Here is a 14,101-nt window from a genome sequence, read left to right on the forward strand (position 1 = left end):
AAGTCAAAAGTGTTAATGCAAATTCATGTTAAAACATTTCAATCTAAATATAAAGCTATTTCTCCACACACCCTCTCCATAAACCTGACAGGATCACTGCAAGTGGTGAAAATCCATCTGATAAATTCTTCCTTGTAGAAATGTCTGGTTTTCCGTACCAGGTCAAAACTTCGTCTTGTCTTCATCTTGACTGAAAACCTTTAGGGGATGCTTCAATAATAAGAAGAAGTTGTATAATTAGAAATAATAATAATAATAATTATTATTATTATTATTGTATTATTTTTACCTGTAAAATATAGATTTAGGTGTTTTGCAAAACACTTTTTTACATTTATACATATTTTAATAGATGGACTAACATTAACACATTGTTTCATGCAAATGTCTCACTTTGAAGCATGCACTTTTGTCAGTGGACACTGGTGCCCCCGCATTCTTCCACTGATTTAAGGTGGGAAGGAGCACGGCCTCAACGTGTGCTGCTGTTTGGGGAGCAATAATGTGGGCTTGATTAGGCCGGAACAGTGAGGAGAGCAGCAGACAGATGGAAAGCTGACATCTGCAAAAGGAAGAGAGTGAAAACACCGTGGCTTTGAGAAGAGCTGCTGAGGTTAAAGGGGAGTCCTAAATCGTGTGTGGGTCAGGGCCAAATTAAGAGGAGGAGAAGGAGGAGGAGACAGAGGCCTCAGGCCACAGGCTGCTGTGGGATGAAACTCTCTCCCTCTCTCCCTTTCTCTCTCTCCCTCTCTGCCTCTCTAAAGCAGCTGTATGATAATGATCCACACACACAGCAGGTGGCATCGAATCCAGTGAAGGCACGAGCTGCCAACACACGCTCACAAACAGGCGTGCTCGCACATGTATGTGCCAGCCGGAATATAACCCATAATATGACAAAATCCTAACGCGTTATATTTTATTTATATATTTATTAATTTAATTTAAGTTATTATTTGTGAGTACGGAACTGAAGATGCTATTGGACGGCTGTGTGATAAAAATGTGGATCTTTGAAAGACTGGAACAGTTTCTGGTAAGAGAAGTCGTCTTTTATTCAATGCCAACAATAGTGTGACTCTCTGTACCTTAAATAACCTACATCCTTCACCTATTTTCTAAAAATATTGTGAATTTCTTTGCCTGAAATATGCAATTACCAGAATTTTGCAACAAATAACAAAATGTAAATGGTAGGACAGAAAGTATCTGAACCAAAAATAAAAATTAAAAAAATTAAAATAAGCATCAGCATCAAAAATCTTAATGTTTGGTTGACCATTCAAGGAAAATAATCTTTATGTCTAATAACAAATATTTTTTATTTATCATTGCAGTTATCCAGATGTCATGACAAAAAAAAGAGAAAAACTTGTTGTAAATGAGCTCAGTGTTGTTTGTGTATGTGTGTGTGTGTGTGTGTGGGTGTGTTAGAGAGAGTGAGAGCAGTTTGCCATATGTCATGTATTACCTTACCACAAACCAAAGCCTTCAAACAATCCCGTAACCTGACCTTGTCGTTGAGTGACATTTAAATCACGTGTTTCTTTTATTCGTCTCAGCCAGATGAGATCTTCCTGATGAAATCCAGCTTTGTGTACATTTTCCAGACACGAGGTTTCAGCTGAAAGGGTTACGTGACCTGTGAAAGTAAACTAAGGAGCAGCTGGTTGGTGGTGGAGAAGACACAGAGCACATTTGAGATGGGAGAATAGGTGTTTTTCAAAGATCAGGTTCAAAGATAGAACTACGCGTTATGATGTCATTACTGATGAGATCATGACGACATGATTTTGTGGACTTTCTTTTACGTTTTTAGCAGAGAAGCTCAGTTGTTTCGTGTATTAGAAACATTATCTCACTTACAGGTAGGCACAGCATCTGCATCATCCATAAACACTACTCCCTGATCTCATTTGTCAACTAAGAACCCGTCTGTTATTCTGACTGCACATCTCATTTCTATCATCATCAGACTGTGAGCTAGTGTTGACTCTACCAGCAGTTTTAAAGATCTTACATCTATCACATCTGTAGTATTTGATTTAAACTTAAACTTATAAGTATAAGTTTTTGCTTTACAGTAACATGAACAGAAGGCCTGATGTTCTTTTTTTACTCATCACTTTGTGTTTACGAAGAAAACTTGGGTTAGAGATCTTTCTTGGAATCTCTGGAAGGAGAACCGTCCTGTAACAGTGTATGTTCTCCCTACAGGACTTTTCCTATGATGACCCCAGGCTGGAGTTTAACGTGGACGCGCCCAATGGAGTGGTCATGGAAGGCTACCTGTTTAAGAGGGCCAGCAACGCCTTTAAAACCTGGAACAGGTGAATGAAAGAAAGAAGAGAACTAAAATAAAAAGTCCAGAGAAATCCTGGATTTCACCATTTACCACCAGAACTAAAGAACCTTCTTAAATTAATTCCAAAATGTTGTTAAGTCATTTTTAAGTCTAACTACTATAGAATTTCAACATTCGGAAGATTTGATGAAGTGGAAGGAAATTTATTTCATGTCCTCTTTTCAGGCGATGGTTTTCAATTCAAAACAGCCAGCTGGTTTACCAAAAGAAACTGAAGGTACAGTTGGGCTGTTAAAATGTGCTGTTGTGTTGCATTTTCAGCCATTTTGGTAACTATGTTTTTCTGTCACCTTTTTAAACTCTGTCAACATCAGGATGCTCTGACGGTGGTCGTGGAGGACCTCAGGTTGTGCTCGGTCAAACCTTGTGAAGATAATGAGAGGAGATTCTGCTTTGAGGTGGTGTCGCCCACTAAGTAAGTGTGTGTGTTGGTGTATAGGGTTAGTACCAAACTACTAAAACTTTTGTCTTTGTCTCTTAAACCCGGGTCATCACAGCAGTAGTCCACATGGTGAATTGGCACAGGTTTTATGGCAGATGTTATGGAGTTGTAAAAAAAAGGTTGGCATTACTTGCGGCTTTCTGGTCCTATTGTGTAGTGGTTATAACACTGCCTTCCATGTCTGCCTTACATGCACAAGGTCATGGGTTCGAGCCCTAGTGGAACCATATACTTAAACCTACTCACTCAAGTCGCTTTGGATAGTAATGTCAGCTAAATGCAAGTAGTGAATTTTAAATGTATGGCATGAAAGGCAGTATTATTATTAACAATGAAAGTATACAACTAGATTTTTGTAATTTTTTTAACTTTTTTTAATGTAATGGCATGCCATTGATCTTTTCGAAACAGGCCTAGATGTAGTTCAGTTTCGGCCCTGTGAGAGGAAGAGTTTGGACAGGGTTTTGTTGAAGATTTGTTGAGTGTGTTTGTATACATGCATGTGTCTGTTTAGTGATATTTAAAGCCGCAATTCTAAAACCAGCCTCTGGTTCTAAAGGAGCTGTATGCTGCAAGCAGAGTCTGAGAAGCTTCGACAGGCTTGGATCCAGGCTGTTCAAGCGAGCATTGCATCTGCTTACAAAGACATCACTGACAATTATTACATCGAGGTATGAACAGAGTCAAGTTTAAAAAAATATTGGTCCTGAGAAGTGTTTTTATTGTGAGTGACCTAATTCCTCTTCGCTGTGCAGCGCTTGGACCGAACAGCCTCACCCTCCACCAGCAGCATCGACTCTGCCAGTGAGCCCAGAGAGAGGGGGGAGAGAGGTGATAAAGGGGTGAGAGCTGGAGGAGAAAGCCTACTTCAAAGGGTGCAAAGCCTGCCGGGCAATGAGCTGTGCTGTGACTGCAGCCAGAGCTCACCATGCTGGGCCTCCATCAACCTGGGAGTGCTGCTGTGCATCGAGTGCTCGGGCATCCACAGGTACCTGCGCCAACGCTGAGAGTTTGTGATTGAGCTGAGGGTGAGTTCAGTTTACTTCTTGTTCTCTATTTACAGTATAAAACAGTTGTTTTTCTTCTCTCATTGTAGGAGTTTAGGCGTCCAACTCTCTAAAGTTCGCTCCCTGACTCTAGACTCATGGGAGCCAGAGTTACTGAAGGTAAAACTCTTCATCCTAGTCTCAGACTTAAAACTTATTTTATTCTCTAAATTAAAATATTATTTTATCAATCCTTCTCTTTCTCTCTTCTCCTTTTTTCACTTTGTCCTCTGTTTTTCCACTGACCTGTAGCTGATGTGTGAATTAGGAAACACTGTAATCAACCAGATTTATGAGGGAGCCTGTGAGGAGTTAGGAGCAAAGAAACCTGGACCTTCAAGTTCAAGGTGGAGTTTTGGTAAAACAAACAAACAAACAAACAATTATAAATAAATATTCTGAGTGAGATTATTTTCCTGCAGGCAGGAGAAAGAAGCCTGGATCAAGTCTAAATATGTGGAGAAACGCTTCCTGAAGAAGATGAGTGGCAGTGAAGCGTTGGTGGAAGGAGAAAGGAAGTCCCGCCCCTGGACTGTGAAGAAGTGCCAACGACACAGCAGCTCTGTTCGTGCCCCTAACAAGGCTCGCAGGAAGTATCACCGATACGAGCCGGGAAGCGCCTCACCTGCAAACCTCTCAGCTGGTCAGTCCATTGATATGTGATGAGGTCAACACTGTCTGTCACAGTTAACCTGGTAGAGTAAAAAGGTTTAGGACATAAAGGAGTACCCAGACAGAAGGTATTACTTTTAACCAAGTTAATGTTTGAAAAAAAAAATTGCACTTTTTATATTATATTGTATGATGACAGCCTTAAAGGCCAGTTCTCAGAGAGACAGTAAAGATAGTTATAACAGATATCAGGTCATGTAACAAAACACAAACTAAAAGACTAAAATCTCTTTTGTTTGTTCTGCAGCAGCTGCAGCAAAGTTTCGCCGGGATTCTCTGTTCTGTCCAGATGAACTCGACTCACTCTTTTCCTATTTTGACACCGGCTCTGGTCCTCGCAGTAAGTCATCATTGTAGACTGTAAGATCCCAGCCTGCATTTTTAACCCCGGTCATAGAGCGTACCACTCTCCACTGAACATGTGTGTCTAATCCACTCTGTGCGATGTATAATGATTAACGTGTCCGTGGCTTGGCTGTGATTGGCCCTGCAGGTCTGAGCAGTGACAGCGGCCTTGGTGGAAGCACAGACGGCAGCACTGACATCCTGGTGTTTGGCTCGGTGGTGGACAGCGTCACAGAAGAAGGTGTGTGAGTTAGTGCGTTTAGTGTGTGAGCTAAAGGCTAAGTAAGCATATTACCACAGCGTTTCCAGCATGAAAAGTTGGAAATGATCTCAAACTGGTTTAATCAACATTAGCTAACACTTCATAAAACGGTATAGTCACAAGATTATCTGTTAGAGCAGAAGTGGGAGATGGTGGAACAAGTGATTGAGATCATAGATGTGGAGCTGTTTAATCTGCAGGGATACAGATGAAAATTGGACAGTGTCATTTTCAGTGAGAATGCATGTCAGAATGAACGATGCTGTTGTTGTAGTTTTTATAACACCAAAGTGTTCTGCATTCAATCCCTGATTTTTTTAAAAAATGACTTACTTTACCTCATTTACAGAGGAAGAGTCGGAGGAGTCGTCCAGTGGTGAGGTGGAGATTGAACAGGAAACGTCTTCAGACCTAGAGGATCCGAGGGAGCTGCACCCAGGGGCGCTCCTCTACCGCTCGTCACGTCTGCACAATCTGCTGCTCATGGCCGAGGCAATAGCGCACGGTGCTGATGTTCATGCAGCCAGTGAGGAAGAAGAGGGAAAAACGCCGCTCATACAGGCTGTCATGGGGGTGAGATGTTGTGTTTATTTTTTTTTTGGCCGCAAATTTCGGATAAACTAACACCTTTTCTGTAAGTGAGGTTTGTACTATTGTTTTGGGTTTTTTGTTAGTCAATCAGGCTGAAATCCTGATCTGTCTGATCTTTGTCAGGGTTCTCTGATAGCTTGTGAGTTCCTACTACAAAACGGAGCTGATGTGAATCAGAGAGACATGAGGGGCCGAGGCCCGCTGCACCATGCTACCTACCTGGGACACACTGGGTGAGTCAGAGGAAAAACAGTAAGAGGAATGATATCTCTTCAGCCCTCAGGACATGTTGCAACTTGTGGTACGTTACAGTGAAGTGTGGAAACAGACCAGAATTGGCAGGTAGTTTGTGTTAATACACTTAGTACTGTGACGTGTATTTTTCCAGTATAAACTCCTTTTGATTTGCACTGTATGTCATCATTGTTCCACAGTCAGCGGCAGTTCCTCTTTATCTGTTTGTTTTTCTTGTGCTGGATCAATTCCTCATTGTGCTCTGTCTTCATTTTCCCAACAGTCAGGTATGTCTGTTCTTGAAGAGAGGAGCGTCACAGACAGAGGTGGACGAGCAGGGTCACGACCCCCTCAGTATTGCCGTGCAGGCTGCAAATGCCGACATTGTCACATTGTGAATACTTTGACTTTTCTTCTTCTACTTTCACAACAAAATAGTTTCTTTGTTTTTGTTTGAATTTATTTCACTCTCCTCTTCTTGCTTCTTTTCTACAGACTGCGTCTGGCTCGGATGAACGAGGAGATGCGCGAGGCAGAGCCTCCGCTTGGTCAACCAGGTCAATACCCCAGCAGCAGCCCCACTGAGCAGCAGTATAAGAAATGCATCCAGGAATTTATCTGCCTCACAATAGATGAATGCTAGTTACCCTGTATCCAGGAGTAAGAGTAGCTTGTGCCCTCTACATGTTCAAAGTGTTCTATGGTGTAGATCCCTCTTGACTGGAAAAAGTATAATCCTTTAGAATCTAAAGGATTATACTTTTCCCATATACACCACTAGGGGCAACATTATCTAAACTTTAGATGAAGTTGCCCCTAGACACTGATCTCAGCTCTGTTGGCTACATATCGGAGATCATGGCTTATGTAAAACTTCATTTGGGCATCAAAGAGGAGAGTGACGTACCGCCGCTCATCAGTTGGGTGTGTGGCGTCACAGGGAGACCCCTAATGGACCTGTTTAAACTCTACTGACTGATACAGTCACTACCCTTTCTTCGCATCACCACTTTGTTTATGCTTGCTATTTCTCAGCACCACCCATGCAATGCTAGCTCCATCTCTCTCTCTCTCTCTCATGCACACACAAACACAGTGAAGTGCTTTCTCTGTGTTTCAGTAAAAAGTTTTTTTTAATGATGCAGCTATTCCCAAAGGTGCAGTTGCCATGAGAAATGCTAAAACTTGAGCAAATACATAGATCACATATGAAGAAATGGGCATAGCTATCATGTTGCAAACATAAGCTTCATTTCTTTGGGCCTGAGATGAGGGAAATACAAAAGCTGTTCATAAATACCCCCCACAAACATGGAAAATTTGTCTTTTATTAAAAAGCAAAAAAAGCAAAACTTTAATTGAAGAGAAGCTAGTCATTAAGGCAACAAAATACTTACTTATATAAATAGCCAGCTAAGCTCTTTGATATACGATGGCTAGGTGTCATTTTTATATAAAATCTATGGCACCCCCAAAACTTAAATCATACAAATGTCGTGTGTAGTGTGACACGTTAAACTGCAGTACAATTATATATTGTGATTTATTAACATTTGGCCCACCTCCCTAAAACTAGCCCTCAATAGTTAATTAAAACCTATTTAAAAAACTATCCTGTTGACAACTTGCATTTCCTTGAAAGCCCACTAGTGGGAGGCAGCTACACTTTGGGGAACCCTGCTCTTACGTACCACATTCTGGTGTGATCTCTTGTGTGAGGGTGTGGTTTTACTAACATCGCTATCCTTTGAGCTAATCCATCAAACCTCCTATACTTTAAAGATCCATGTGTGTGACATCAGTCTCATCTCAGTCAGAGATGTATATATATATGTATTTAGAAGTTCTATCAGTAATGTTTTATTTGTGCGTGTAGCATGAGGTGAACATAATGGTATTCATGCCATTGGTCTTAGAAAAAAAACAGTGACAAGCTACAGTAAAGGTGGGCAGAGTAGTTTCCTGTAAAAACAGAGCCAGGAGGGGCGGAGGAGTATAAAACTGTGATAAAGACACTGAAGGGCTTAGTCACCCCTACCTGTGTAAAGCCCAGTTTCTATCAAGTGGTGCAGTTTGTTTTAATATACATCTGTGTGTCTTTTCCATGTAGTTGTTGTTTCATCCTGTAGGTTTATTGGCCAACAGACATTCTACAGGTCACGTTTCTACAGAACCAGAAACATAAAGGCGGAATCTAAAGTTGTGACTTTACATTCTGCCTTCCTTAGAATAGGGTTTGTTTCCAGTTGCCCTAGATGTAACTATTTTTTGGGATCAGAAACCTAATTGTTTAAACTGGAGCAAAGAGATAGTGCAGATCGTTTAAAAAGTCATATTTTTTGACAAATCAGCTATTAATTTAAAATTGATTTAGCTGCAAGTCACCCAGGACCTGATAGTTCTTTTTCGGTTAAAAGACTGTTCTGAATCAAGTCCACGTTTACTAAAGTAAAAAATACTTCAAGGCCAATTGATTATCCTTTGATATTTCATAATATAATAAAGTGTCTCCGACAAAGGTCTTGTTACATGAGGCCTCAGGTTCATGTATGACTCAAAGGCTTGCTCTCAAAACGACATTGCTAAGTGGTTGCGCTGTTCCACAAGCTAACCCAGGCTAATGGCTAAAACATTAGCTAAAATACATGAAACAACAATTCCAAAAATAAACAATTTTCAATGAGTCATCCATGTATGCTGTACCACTCTACCTCTTTGTACTATAATTCTACTATAGTAATATTAATTTACGTTGAACTATATATCCTAAATTAAATTACCACTATTGCAGCTATTTTGGTTAAATTGATTAGAATAATGTTCAAGAGACCTAAAACATCAGCCCCTTTGTTCCAATTACACATGTGAGTCAAACATGATTTGGAATCCACCAATGCCTCAAATGTCATGTAGCATGACTGGTTGAAATTAAAAACACGTTGGACCAGATGTTATTTCCTTATTGCACAACGACTGAACTGTAGCACTTGGTGGAAACAGTTGAAGATGTGGGCGAGTGAGTGAGAAAGTGAGTGAATGTAAGAGTGAGTGAGTGAGTGAGTGAGTGAGTGAGTGAGTGAAGAGGTAGTAAAAAAGTGCATGTATCAAGGAATACTGAGAGACAGTTAAATTGTATGATCATTACATTATGTACAAGAAAAAAAGAACATGTGCGTTTTTCCTAACTTTGGTATTAGATTTAAAATTTTTTTTTTTTTTTAGTATTTTTACCTTGTTCTTGTTCACTCGTTACTGTATATGTAACTTAATGTCTTATTTATGTTTATCTCACCAAAGGACCGGTGCAATGCATTCTAGGTTGCAGTATTTGTCTACATTATTTTAATGATTGTCATTTTGATCTTAAAAAAGTGTTTCCTTCTGTTGGTTAGAACAACATATTATCATATCTCTTTAGGATAGCCTTAGAATTATTTGTGTACACTTTCAAAGATGTTAAAACAAAGACATTTTTTGTGACTAGCAGTGTGTCATTTTTTAAATTGTTTCCAGTAAATAATCTTTGGCAGTCAGGATTACCTAGAGAGGTGACATCCAGAGAAATTTTATTAATTTGTTGATAGCTGACCATGGCAAAGATGCAACACTGCTTGTTATTATCTTGTCCAGACAAAATGGATGTAAACCTAAAGTGGCAAACGTATAAAATCGGCAAATGCATTCCAAATATTTTTGACCAAGTTGGCCTTTTTTTCTTTTTTTTTGCAGATATGCAACATTTGTTTGTTACCTGGATGTCACCTGAGTTTAGACCTTTTTTTTCCCAACAAGGTTGCAGCTGGTGGCCCAGAGCTAACGAACAAAGGGGGAGGGAGGCACCTGAGGGGTCATTACTATATTGCCTAATGTGTGTCACATTAGAGTCACATTTAGGTCACAGATATTTAATGTCCTTGTTTTCTGCCATTTGCAAAGTTACCGTGGATGAATAACCGCAGTATTTGTAAGGAGTAGTTAGTTTCCTTTGAGCACATTAGTTTTAAACAGTAAAAATTGTTGTAAAGTTCAGACTGACAGGTTCACAGTGACAGCATTATTATTAAGTGCTCTGCCAGAATCTAGGGGAGTTGAACATTGTTTCCATAATAATCCCAGTGAAACTTCTTCTGCAGTTTCACACACATACTTCTTCAAAGCATACATTACAGTAAGAACATTAGAGGTTTTTAGTTGGCCACTGCTTCACGTTTGTCCAGAGTCATGACTTTGCTAACATAGTCAGAAGGCGGCAGCATTGATTGATGCGAGATGGTTTATTTGTTGGATGAGAAGTTTATGGCTGTCTACAGGTCACGTAAAATAGATTTGTTTTTTTCAAACTTTTGGTCAGTCAGTAGAAGTTGGACTATACCATAGGTTAAATTTAAATATAGGTGTTAATGTGGAGGAGCTCAAAAAAAGACCATTAGAATTTTTTTTAAAAAACCTGGGTTTTATCATAGACTACCAGAACTGAAGAGGCCTCTATGATGAGATGGTTCTACTGATTTACTCAGATTTAAATCACTGGGTCAGAGCTGCAATGGCTTCTTTTCGTATGCTATATGTTGTTTGGCTGTTACATTTCAATGTCATCGATCAAAATGTGGTTTTTCATTTTCACAGCCAAAGATTTTGCAAGGAAACCTGTCTGACATTCCTGTAAATTATTACAGTTTTTCTTCTTCTGAAACTGTCCAGAGTAGATGCAGCATAGTCCTTTCATGGTTTGTGATGTAACCGAGTAGTCAAAAGAAAAAACAATTTAACTGATGCAAAGATATACAACTCAGCTTACAGGTTTAGAAACGACAGATAAGCTTCTTCAGTAGTTAAAGTAGAACCAGTCTGACATGAAACTACTGTGACCAAACTGTTAGTGGCCAATGTCTGGCACAAGTATTAAATGTTGTGTCCAATGTGTGTATTGATGTCAGAGTTGTTAAAGGTGCTGTTGGAAAAAAAAACATGTAAATAGTACACGTATGTATTTTAGCTGAAAGTCAACTGCCTGCCTTTCAGCATTAAACTTCGAACTGTCTGATCTATTTTATGTTTGTCTTTTTACGCTATAAAAAAATCACTACCCATCAGACAGACCTGTAATACAGTTCTTCTATTTACTGAGATTTCAGCATCTTTGGAAAAGTTGTTTCTAGTGTTTCAAGGCACTGAAGGGGGAAAAAAGTCACAAAATGTGTATAATAAAAAGGAGAAAATCTTGATGAACTAACACAGCTTCCTGCTTGTCGTTCTGATTTCTGTTTTCTCACGCACCTACTTTCTGTCACATTCTCTCAACTTGAAGGCAAATTTTTAAAAAAAAGAAAGAAAAGCAAATCATGTGAAGGGGTTTGAAGTGGTTTGATCTGAACAGTTGTTGCCGGTTGTTGAGAGAAAACAGGTTTTTCACTCTATAATCTGTTTGGTGTTCTTTCTTCTTTCTACAAATACTTTTGGTAAAATAATAGGTTGTTTTCCAACAATGGTATATGCAGGTGAGGTGTGTATACAATTACCCGCTATGAGTTGTTTAATGAATAGGAATGCTTTTAGACATGTGGCCCAAACACTTAGTTTCCCTGTTGTTTACACACATTTATGTAACCTCATCATCTTTCTTACATGATCTCTGAGAGAACACTTCACAGATGTGTGGAAATACCTCACATTACTGACATGTGATTGCTTCTGTTACCACAGGGGCTACCCCAGGCAGCAGGAGATTTAAACCTAAGGACGGCCGGGAGAGAGTGAGTGAAGCCTGGGCCGTCTTGTTATTGAGGGTCTAAGGGTGAAAGTGTGATGCTATGCTTCGGTGATCATAGGGGAACTTGTGGTGTCTCTTCCAGCTACATTTTCTGCCACAGATGCACACACATACACACACACACAAACCATTCCTGCCTTAAGACAGAATGATATTGGGAGTAGAGGTGTCTCCCTGAGATGTTTTATGTACTATTTTCTTTATTTTAATCTTTAGTTATTTTACAGCAGACCAAGATGAACATGTTATATTCACACAAACCAAAAGACTGCATACAACCATATTTATAGTAACTCTAAAATATAGCAGACAACAGCAAATAGACCTGTTAAAAATATCTTAAAGTTAGCTCCAAAATGTGCCCCAAATTAAAAAGAAAACAAACACAGTTTTCAACTCATTTGGTCTAAAAATGTGTTGTAAAATATTTCTTCTATTATTCATCATGTATGCTACTCATTGTTCTTCAAGGCTCTGTCACGTGTAGTGGAGGAAGGATGTACACTCCACTTAGACAGACTATCATTAAGCACCGGAGATTGACTCCTTCACCCCAGGGCACCATGCTGATGGAATACATTTATATGAACTAAGACAAACACAACAATCCAACTCCATCTTGAGGCTTATGTTTCAGGGCTTTGCTGTTTCATGGCTGCACTAATCATTTTTTCTTCCTTATCGGTTTGCCTGAAAATTTTGAAGCGTCACTAAGGTGGAGGGCAAGTGAAATTCAATGGATAAACCAATTTAGTCTCCACAGTGCCCATGTCTGACACCTCCCCAGATTCATGTGAGCTGTGGCTCTTTACAGGTAACATCTCCTGTGCTGATGACTTTTGCCAGTTTCCTCTCCTCACGTCTCACAAGCCCGAGAAGCTGATGAGAAAGAGTTTGGACTTCTGCCACGATGCAGGAGTGCATAGTGACCACAGTGGAACATCTGAATTAAATGCTCAAGATCCAAAACTTGTTGGACTTTGTTGTACAAAAACCACAACCACTCAGTCAAAGATACAAAATGAAAACATAGTAGTGTGATTGTTAAATGAAAGTGGAGGAGACCCAGCATCAACGCTATCATCGTCGTTTTAACTAACATAAAAGTATGAAATACTTTGGTTCAAAAGAAATATTTTTTTTATAATTATTAAAAGTGATTATAACATCTGCTTGAGTACTTGGCCTGTGTTTCAAAGCATAAGAAAGTGATTTATTTGTCTTGTTGTAAAAGTTTTTCATTTTGTCTACATATTTTGGATTCAGTTATTTCGTTCTTTTTCAGACAAGAAAATTTGCATAAATACAAGTTTGGGGGGGGGATCTTCCACCTTCTTCCTTCAGTTCTGAAGAAGGCAGAAGAAAAAAAAACCTAGAAAAACACTGTTTATATATATTTAATTCTGTTTTCTACCTTTTGCAAAAATAAAATATGTAGCTGAAATCATATCTCGATCTGTTCTTTGATAACACAGCTAGTAATACAAAGTTTACCTGAAGCTAGAAAAACAAAATTGCAGGAACATTTTAGAGCCCCAGTTTTGAGCAGGTTTTTAATAAGTAATAACTTTTCAATTGGTTAAACAAGACATTATTCAAATATATATACATTTTGATTTGTGTGATTTCATTTCTTTTGGTAAAATAAAATTGTTATTAAACTCTAATTTAAATAATTAGATTAAGCTGGTTCATTTTAGTCCATCTAGGTTAAAAAAAATGTACGGCTGTGATGTTAGATGATACTGCATTGTATACCACAACAACATATTGGCAAAAGATGAATGAGACTTGTAGAGTGCTAAAAATGTAAAATATGAATATAACATTTATGACATAGAAATTATTCATATGTTCTAAATGTTTCATCAATGAATGTCTTAGATTGAGGTTATAGAAAGTCATAAGCTCCATTTAAAACAACCTTTTTTAAAATCAGTACCAGGCCTCATGCTGCACTTCATGTCCATTGCTAAGGACAAATGAGCAGACCAAGTTTTATACAGCAATACAGTGAAAAGAAAAAGGTGACATATTATACTTGTAATATGAGTTAAAAGACATTGTGACCAAGCAGGGAACTTGTTTGGGTTCAATTTTGTGTTGCTGGTATCAATTATTAAATAGCTTTAATTTCTTAGCATTTAAAATTAAGTTGGTCAGTTTAAAGTGGAATTGAATCAATCTATCCTACAATAACAGTAATAATATAATGAGAACAAGAAGATGAAGGAGAAGTGTAATTCAAATATACATCAATGGTCTTTGTTGTCTTCATCATCAAAGACATTTGTTTTTCACATTTATTTTTTTCACTTGCCTCCGTTTTGTTTTTTTCATACGTATATCATATGTCCTGTAATAAACTTGAAAA

General features: G+C 38.6%; 1 protein-coding gene across 7 annotated transcripts in view; it reads left to right on the forward strand.

Moving 5' to 3' along the window:
- acap3b (ArfGAP with coiled-coil, ankyrin repeat and PH domains 3b) overlaps positions 1-13,240 on the forward strand; it is a 43,094-nt gene extending 29,854 nt beyond the window's left edge. For 2 of the 7 annotated variants that reach the window (XM_025059998.1, XM_025059997.1), the window contains 15 exons: positions 2,218-2,330; positions 2,531-2,582; positions 2,680-2,780; positions 3,367-3,478; positions 3,563-3,795; positions 3,904-3,973; positions 4,106-4,200; positions 4,276-4,496; positions 4,773-4,865; positions 5,010-5,111; positions 5,482-5,705; positions 5,847-5,956; positions 6,241-6,351; positions 6,453-6,514; positions 12,542-13,238. In XM_025059998.1, coding sequence (XP_024915766.1) covers positions 2,218-2,330; positions 2,531-2,582; positions 2,680-2,780; positions 3,367-3,478; positions 3,563-3,795; positions 3,904-3,973; positions 4,106-4,200; positions 4,276-4,496; positions 4,773-4,865; positions 5,010-5,111; positions 5,482-5,705; positions 5,847-5,956; positions 6,241-6,351; positions 6,453-6,514; positions 12,542-12,768 — 1,926 coding nt within the window. In that variant the 3' untranslated portion in view covers positions 12,769-13,238. Of the gene's footprint in view, positions 1-2,217; positions 2,331-2,530; positions 2,583-2,679; positions 2,781-3,366; positions 3,479-3,562; positions 3,796-3,903; positions 3,974-4,105; positions 4,201-4,275; positions 4,497-4,772; positions 4,866-5,009; positions 5,112-5,481; positions 5,706-5,846; positions 5,957-6,240; positions 6,352-6,452; positions 9,262-11,660; positions 11,711-12,541 lie in introns of those variants that run through there. The other 5 variants (XM_025060000.1, XM_025060002.1, XM_025059999.1 and 2 more) reach the window with 5 other exon arrangements.
- Positions 13,241-14,101: the final 861 nt, after the last annotated feature.

The sequence above is a fragment of the Cynoglossus semilaevis genome, chromosome 11 (assembly GCF_000523025.1).
Source record: "Cynoglossus semilaevis isolate Cse_v1.0 chromosome 11, Cse_v1.0, whole genome shotgun sequence".
NCBI lineage: Eukaryota > Metazoa > Chordata > Actinopteri > Pleuronectiformes > Cynoglossidae > Cynoglossus > Cynoglossus semilaevis.